Genomic DNA, 8,950 nt, shown 5'->3' on the forward strand with positions numbered 1-8,950 from the left:
CCCTCACAAAAAAAAAAAAAAAAAAACTGTAGCTTTCAGGGTATGGGCAGAGAAAATAAATATAAGATGAGCCAAAACAAATAGTATATCTTTGTTTATTAAATTTTTCCACATGTGCACATTTATATCCCATTGGATCAAGTAGAAGTAGAGTTTAATAAATAGTTGGTATTGAATTGATTGATACTTTACTTTTTTTCTTTTTTTTTTTTTATGCTTGCCAGAGAGACAAACACAGAGAGAGAAAGTAAGAAATCACTCCCCAGTGGGTTGCCACATCACAATCCCTTCTCCTCAATTCTCTTCTTGTGATTTGGGTGACACACGTACACATGTCCAGTGTAAATTTTAAGTTGAACCAAGGTCCAACAAATGGGAGTCCAGCACTGTAACTACTACTCCACCTGCTAGTTCCGATACTTTATTTATTTTTTATTTTTGAGAGTTTTTTTTTTTTTTTTTGCTATAGGGTGCATGTGCTCGCCACAAAGAGAGAGAGAAAGTGAGAAATCACCCCCCCCCCAGGGGGGTTATCCATGCCTCAATCCCTTCTCCTCCATTTTCCTCTTGGGATCTTGGGCACACATGCACACGCACGCGGCGTGAGTTTAAGCCACTGGATATGGGACTCGAACCGCGGTCGGCTACATGGGAGTTCAGTGACAAAGCCCTTCGCTAACTGCTGGTCCCCTAAAACTTTAATTTTTTTAAAAGACGTTTTTGCAGGATCTGTAATGGTTACATTGCTGGACTCCCATGTAGTCGTCCACAGTTCAAGTTCCAGATCTGGTGGCTTAAAACTCTGGGCGCATGTGCATGTGTGCCCAAAATCCCAAGAGGAAAATGGAGGAGAAGGGATTGCAGCATGGCCGTCCCCCCAAGGGGTGATTTCTCACTTTCTATCTCTCTGTATCTGCAAGTGCATACACCCTACAGCCAAAAAAAAAAAAAAAAAAAGCACTTAAAAAAAAAGAAGTTTTTGCCTGGGGGCACATGTACCACAAATCCCAGGACTTGAACCACTTTCCACCATGTGGGAGTCCAGCACATTAACCACTATGCCACCTGTTGGTCCCGATACTTTCATAGAGCATGCTGTTCATCTTATTTCTAGCCAATTTTCAACTAGAAAGTTTACCTTTGTAGCTTTTATAATTAAATTATAGGACCCAAAGTATCCCACATGTGTTCTTCACCTCCAGTGTCAGTATATCTATGTTTCCTGTCATTTTCATTGATGGGGGCTACCTCTTTGTTAGGAATACCTATGCTCTTTTTGGAAGCATTCTAGGATCTTTTTAGCCTCAGTTTTTTGAAATTTCATTATTATGGTTCTAGCTATGGATCTCTTAAATTCATTATGCTGGCTTTTCTTATCTTCTGGATTTGGAAAATTTGATTGCATCTTTTATTAGACTGTATCTTTTTTCTTTTACTCTATTCTATCTAGAATCCGTTGGTCAGAAGTTGGATATCCTGATTTTTGGATCTTTGTCCCATTTTCCCTTTTGCAGTTTATGCTTTTTTTTTTTAAAGAAATGTAAGTTTTTTCCTATTTCAGTTTTAGGAAATTATGTTTTTAATTATTAAAAGAATATTCTTGCTCCCTAATTGGCATTTATAATATATTGTAGTCTAAAGTGGTATCTTTATTTAGTTTCATGAATTCAGTATTTCAGATATTCCTTGAATACTAATTAGTCTTTTTGTTTTTGAAGTTTTCTCCTTTCCTATATTTGATATTAGTTTCTTCTTATGCCTTTTTCAGTTTTCAATTTTAAAATTTTTATCTTGATTTTCTTGTTTTGTTTCAGACACTTAAATGTCTGATGATCTACAGATGTTGGTTATATTTGAGACAGACAGTGGAATACTGTTCATAAGCTCATGTTTACGTAGAGTGGGGAGTTTGAGTCTACTGTTTGGTATATAGGTTTTCCTTTAGCTACCCTGTTTGTTTTATTCCTTGCCTCCTTCAGATCTTTTTTTTTTTTTTTTTGAGAGATTTTTGCCATATGGCACGTGCGCTCTGCAGAAAGAGAGAGACAGAAAGTGAGAAATCAGCCCCTCAGGGAAGATGGCCATGTCGCATTCCCTTCTCTGTTCTCTTCTCAGGATGGGCATGCACACACCACACCTGGTGTGAATTTAAGCCACCGGGTCTGGCACTCGGACCACGATCGACTACATGGGAGTCCAGCGACATAGTCATTACGCCAACTGCTGGTTCTGCCTCCTTCAGATCTTAAGTTTCCTAGTCTTGCATCCTTATGGCTTTCTCCTGGGTAGATCACCTTCCTTTGCCCTCAGTGACAGCACCCTGTTAGGTTGCTTTAGACAGCTACTGTTTTTATCCTTCTTCATTAGTTACCATTCCTCATGTATTTCCATTTCAGAAATTTTTTCAATTTGTCCACATTAAGATTTTCTCTTTAATTCTCTTTTTCATTGTTATTTTAGTCATTTATTATTATTTTAGTAAGATCTCTGCAGGGAAGGGATATATATAGATATCATTAGTCTACCAACTTAAATTATTGGAAGCCCAGGTATAGTAAGGATTTTTTTTTTTTTTTTTTTTTTTTTACAAATTATTTAACTATCATCAGAGAGAGAGGAAAAGAGAGAGAGCAAGTGGCCAGGTCCAGGACTTGAACTGTGGTTGATCATGTGGGAGTTGAGTGCCTTTAACCACCATGCCACCTGACAGCCCTTATAGTAAGGATTTTAATAATGTGAAAGGTGTGGGAATATGAGAGGAGATAGAAGGGAAGAGAAATAAAATGGAATCAACCCCAAGGTGGAGATAGGTAGTACGTACTAGCAAAAGTAATAACAATAGTTAGGAGATAAGTCACTTAATCCAAAAGAATTCTTCTTTATATTAGATTATCAGGAAAGTCATTATGTTATTTTTCTATGTTTTTCAATGCAAAAAATGCATCATATTTCTTCTAAAGACTCAATAGTATTATAGTAGACAGTGAACAACAACTTGCTGAATGAGTAAAAGAACTGAAATTTTTTGGCATGCCCAGATTGGGGTGAAGTTACCAAGGAGATAATTTGTATTTTAATATATTTAAAACAAAAGAATCAAATTGATGATTTAATTTTCTTTCAGGATCACCTCAAAAATGACTACAGAAGAAGATTTTGCCGATCTTCCAGGTGATTTATATACTTAAGCTTTTAAGATGATTTTAATTTTCTTTTTCAGAAACTGGATTCTTAAGTGAAGAAAGAAAAAAACTATTACTTCTGACTAAAATAATGATTTCTGTGCCCACCACATGTAGTCATCTTTGTAAGCGGTATAATGACTTAGTAAGAAAAATTCGCCTGATGAAATGGTGGATCAGAAAGATGCAGTTTCAGTTCTTACTAAATGAGAGCTATGGAAAAAGTATTATATTTTATAGAATGAATTGAGTGATGATATTAGAAAGATAATCTAGTCAGTGGGGCATAAAGAAAAATAATGCATGTTGTTATGCATTTATTTGCTGGGTACTTATTTGGGGTATTTTGATTCTTTTTGTTGTAAAATCTGTAAAGTTAAATTTTCTAGTGCAATGTTGAATTGTAGCAGGATGCTTTTTAAAATGTTATTATCATTAACCAAATGTCGGAACCAGCAGATGATATAATGGTTATGTCGCTGGACTCCCATGTAGTTGACCGCAATCGAGTCCTAGACCTGGGAGTTTAAAACTTATACTGGGTATATGTGTGTGTGTGTCCAAAATCCTGAGAGGAGAATAGAGGAGAAGGGATTGCAGTGTAGTCATCCCCCCACGGGGTAATTTCTCGCTTTCTCTCTGTCTCTCTTTATAATCTCTGGCAAGTGCACATGCGCTATAGCAAGACTCTCTCAAAAATAAACAAATAAATAAATAACCAAATATTTATTGAGCCTCCATTTTATTAGGCCCAACAGGGGATAGGAATATGTTCTTTTTCCCATTAGGAGCTTGCATTCAATTGGGTAAATGCATATGTACATTTGAGAAAAGATCTAGTGAACAAAAATATTCTTTGTAATAATGAAGTAATAACGTGTGTGTAATAGAGAGTAGGCCTATTTGTAATTAAGTCCCCCCCCAAGCCAAGCTGTATCCAGCTTTATTAAAGATACTTTTCATAAACAATCATGGTATTTCAGGCAGGGCATGGGCAGACAATCGTTAACGGTATACAACAACATTCAAACTCCCTTCTTCAATAGACTACCAAACTCAGAAAGCCACTATAAAACCCAGTGAAGTCTTCATTTGATGCTCTGAATAGGGAAAGTTTAGAGTGAGGGTTGACTTTTCACATTCAGCATGTTGTTTAACAACTTTTTACGAGCTGACCCTGACTTTGAGGAAATAAAAATGGCAGAACTATCAACCTGAAGATCCAACAATATAGAAAAGAAGCTGCTGCATTTTTAAAGGATGCCATCTCAATGTCATTGGAAAGTCCAGATTGCCTGATAAACTAGTATAACCAATTTTCTGTGGTCAGGCCTCAACAGGTCTCTGGTTTAAGGGAGTTAAGTCTGTGCTGAAGGCAGAGAGGGAGAGGACATGAAAGCAAATGTTAAGTTTTCCACACCACAAGGCATCTGTGCCAAGGTGGCTGTGTGTGTCAGGGAATCCCTCTTCTTGGGAGCCAAGAGGAAGTCTCTCAAAACTAGAAGGGAAAGATGTCCAAATCAATCCAGCTTCAGAGATATTCTATTAGTGATAAATGCCTCTTCCCCAAAAAACAACAATAAAGTGTTCTGTGTGCTAAAAACATAGCTTAAAAAAAAAGGTAAAACAAAATTCTGCATTTTTATAAAACTTGATAAAAAATAGTATTTCAAACTGTACAGTCAACATAAGTACACAGTTATCAAAAATGCACATACTTCACTTGACATCTCCAGCACCTTCAGCTTTCTGTGCCTGGTCTGTTTTTGCATCTCCATTTTTGGCAGGGTTATTCCCATCCTTGCCAGCATCAGCTTTTCTCCTTTTTTCCTTTGGGTACCTTCTCTCCCTTCTTTGCAGGGGCCTTTTTAGGCTTGGGCTCTAGCTTTGGAGGAGCAGATCTTCTCTGTGGTTCGTCCTTCATCTTGGCTTTATCTCCTTTAATATATATCCCCTTCAGCCTCTCTCTTGGGCATGGTGGCGACGATGGCGGGACGTAGGTGCTGGACGCAGGGGATGCAGCTGCACAGGCTTTGGTCGGTCTGGGGGTTGCCCTCGCCTCTTCTTCTTCACACTGCTCTGTTATTAAGTTTAGATTTGCAATATAGATAGCTATGTAAGAAGTTAGGAAGGGATTTGTGAATGATTGATGTTAGGAATGCTTTAAAGTGAGATGAGGGTAGTTTTGGTGGCTCTTGAATAGATTTTTTTAAAATTAGTTTTTATTTAACTTTATTTATTTCTAAAATTAGAACAGAGAGAGACAGAGCGAGAAAGAGTGAGAGAGGGAAAGTGAGAAAGCAAGCCACCAGGTCGAGGACTGAAACAGTGGTTGGCTTTGTGGGAGTCCAGCACCTTTAACCACCACTCCATCTGCTGGCTCCCCTTGAATAGATTTTTTTTCATTATTATGTTTTAGAATGATTTTATTTACCATTATCTATTTATTCATTTATTTTAATTTGATCAGAGAGGGGCAGAGCAAGAGCGAGAGAGGAGAGGGAAAGCAGAAAAGCAAGCCGCCAGGTCCAAGACTCGAACTGCTGACAGCCATGTGGGAGTTCAGTGCCCTTAACCACCATGCCACCTGCCGGTCCCCCCCTTGAATAGATTTTTTAAAGGGGAAGTTAATTTAGTTTCCAGGCATGTACAGTGCTATAAATAAAGGAACCGAAATTATAAATATAGTATGGTTTCTCTGCAGCAGACAGACCTGATTTAAAAGGGCAAATGATGTTGAGTCGAGTAGGACTCAAGATCAGATGAATTGAATAGAGCCAGAAAGTGAGTATGTTAAGCTCTTGGCATCTTTTCTAGGCTCATTAATTCACTGTCTTCAGGTACCCTCAACAGGGTTCTCTCAAGTGCTCAGGAAGATTCTAGGAGGTGAACTCAGGGCCTTTCCCAACAGGGTCTAGTTGCATTACTGCCAGTGTCGATCAATAAAATTTTTTTTCTTTTTTGCCATAGAATGTGTACTCATCAGAGAGAAACAGATAGAAGAGAAGTGAGAAATCACCCCCTGAGGGGTTGGCCACACTACCTACTCCTCCATTCTTCTCGGGATTCTAGGCATGCACTCACATGCCCAGCATGATATTCAAGCCTGCAGGTCTTGGACTTGAACTGCTGTTTGCCATGTGAGAATCCAGTGCCTTAACCATCATGCCATCTGCTGGCCTCAGATCAAAATAATTCTTTTTTTTTTTTTTTTGGAGAAGTTTTTGCTATAGGGCATGTGTGCTCGCCAGAAAGACAGAGAGACACAAAGAGATAGAAAGCGAGAAATCACCCCCCAGGGAGGATGATCACGCCACATTCCCTTCTTCTCCATTTTCCTCTTGGGATCTTGGGCACGCACACACACGTGCCCGGCATGAGTTTAAGCCACCGGGTCCAGGGCTTGAGCTGTGGTCGACCACGTGGGAGTTCAGCGACATAGCCATTACACTTAACTGCTGGTCCCAATATAATTTTTTTTTAAGAGAGATTTTTGCTATACGACACATGCACTCACTGGAGAGACAGAGACAGAAAGCAGGAAATCACCCCTGGAGAGGGATGGCCACAGCATAATCCTTTCTCCATTCTCTTGGGATCTTGGGCACTCATGCACATGTACCCTGTGTGAATTTTAAGTTGCCAGGTCTGAGACTTGAACTATAGTCAACTACGTGGGAGTCCAGCAACATAACCATTATGCCATCTGCTGGTCCCAGATCAATTTAATTTTTAACTAAAAATATCTTATTTTGATTTATAAGTTTCTGTTAAGATGAATGATAACTGAATAAAAAGTGCATTTGAGAGCCTATAGTGAAGAATATGTTGGAGATGTGAAACTTGCAACTCTAGAGAGGCTTTTTTAAAGAAGCATTTTAGGACCCGTGGGAAATATAAAGAAAAGTTCATGTACTTGAGATACCAGCAGTACTCTAATATAGCATTAGACATGGCTGGTCAAATAAGGGATGTAATTGATTATGTAAACAATGATATGCTATTTCACTCATGTGGAAAAATTCACTTGAGGGAATGCTTGAACTCTCAAGCTATTTTTTTCTATGAAGTAAATTAATATTTTACAATATGGAGATAATGGAATTTATTATTTTTTTTGGAGAGGTTTTTGCTATAGGGCATATGCGCTTGCCAGAAAGACAGAGACAGACAGAGAGACAGAAAACGAGAAATCACTCCCCAGGAGGGATGGCCGCACTGCATTCCCTTCCCCTCCATTCTCCTCTCAGGATCTTGGGCATGCATGCACACGTGCCTGGCGTGAGTTTAAGCCACCGGGTCCAGGACTTGAAACGTGGTCGACTACATGGGAGTCCAGTGTCATAGCCATTACACTAATTGCTGGTCCCGAGGTAATGGAATTTTAACATAGATGGTAACAGAAATAATGAATGTCTCCTAAAAATAATAAAATACATTTTTCTTTCTTTCTTACCAGGGCACCTGACATTAATACAGAGCAAGGCAAAAATATACTAGAAATCTTACAAGACTGTTTTGAAGAAAAAAGTAAGGCTTCATTTCTAGGTGGACTTATGAGGTTGGGACTAATTAAAGTATAAATTTCTCATGTTAATATCAAATACAGAATATTTATTCTAGTATTTAAATATATGTAGAATATTTTAACTGGAATTTTGAATACATATGCAATCTTTCATATACCCTTTGTCGCACTTAAGAGAGTACAGGCAAAAATTACAATAATTTGACAATAATCTGTTATTCCCTTTCATTCACACTAAAATCCTGTAATCTGGAAACCCACACAAAATTACATACAAGAAAAAGTATTTAATGTAAGGTAAATAAATGTGCCAAAATTTTAGGATCATCAGAGTTTGGGATAATCTTTGATTTGCATCCCATTTTTTAAGAAAATGATGAGTTACGGCAAGTGCTGATTATTTTCAGAAGGTATTAGAATGAAAGTGCCTTCTACACAACCTGTGAAAGAAGAGCTGGCTCATACTTGAGGAATTTTGTTTGCCCTTGTCATTTCCTGGTGCCATTTAGCAATTTAGAACTTTTTTTTTAATTAAAATTTTTTTGAACATTTAATCACTGCACATCCCCACAGCATACAAAATGAATCTTCCCAGCATAAATATAGTGCATATCAGTCCAGTCAAAGACATTACCATACACATTATCGTCAACAGATAATTCTCTATTTTTTTGTGTTCATTAAGTGTTTTTTTTTTTTTAAGGAACATTTGAATATCAAATTAATGTCTACTTCATTTAAGCAAATAATGTTAGAGAGTCAATGGATAGTTCTTTATATGTCACATAGTGCTACTTTTAATTGTAATCAATAGGTATTACATTATATTTTGTTTTCAAAATACACTTTTCTTTCAGGTCTTGCTAGTGATTTTAGCACAAATTCTACAAAATCAGTGCTTTCTTCAACACCCCAAAAAAAAGACATTTGTTTACAATCACCAAACAATGAAGTAAGTAAAAAGCTGTTAACGGGTTTTAACATTTTGATGAATGAAACTGTATACAATATACTTATGTTCATTTTAGCTGTTTATAAATGTTACTCTTGAAAGGGAATTGTATACCATACATGACTTTCCATCAATATACAAATACACCTTAAGGTATTTTATGAAAATTTTTATTTGATATTTCTCTTTGTTTCAAATTGCAGTCTGGAAATTTGAGTTATTAAATTATAATAATCATTTTTCTTTTTTCCTAAAATAATGCTTAAATTCAGTTTTTGGGAAAGTGGA

At 37.2% G+C, this 8,950-nt stretch overlaps 1 protein-coding gene across 1 annotated transcript in view; it reads left to right on the forward strand.

Moving 5' to 3' along the window:
• Positions 1-8,950, forward strand: part of CENPC (centromere protein C) — a gene marked incomplete in the record, with an annotated part of 81,744 nt that overhangs the window by 3,396 nt on the left and 69,398 nt on the right. The window contains 3 exon segments of the mRNA XM_014582879.1: positions 3,125-3,171; positions 7,642-7,712; positions 8,568-8,662. Coding sequence (XP_014438365.1) covers positions 3,125-3,171; positions 7,642-7,712; positions 8,568-8,662 — 213 coding nt within the window.

Source organism: Tupaia chinensis, unplaced genomic scaffold (assembly GCF_000334495.1).
Source record: "Tupaia chinensis unplaced genomic scaffold, TupChi_1.0 Scaffold143894_1, whole genome shotgun sequence".
NCBI classification, from domain to species: Eukaryota; Metazoa; Chordata; class Mammalia; order Scandentia; family Tupaiidae; genus Tupaia; species Tupaia belangeri.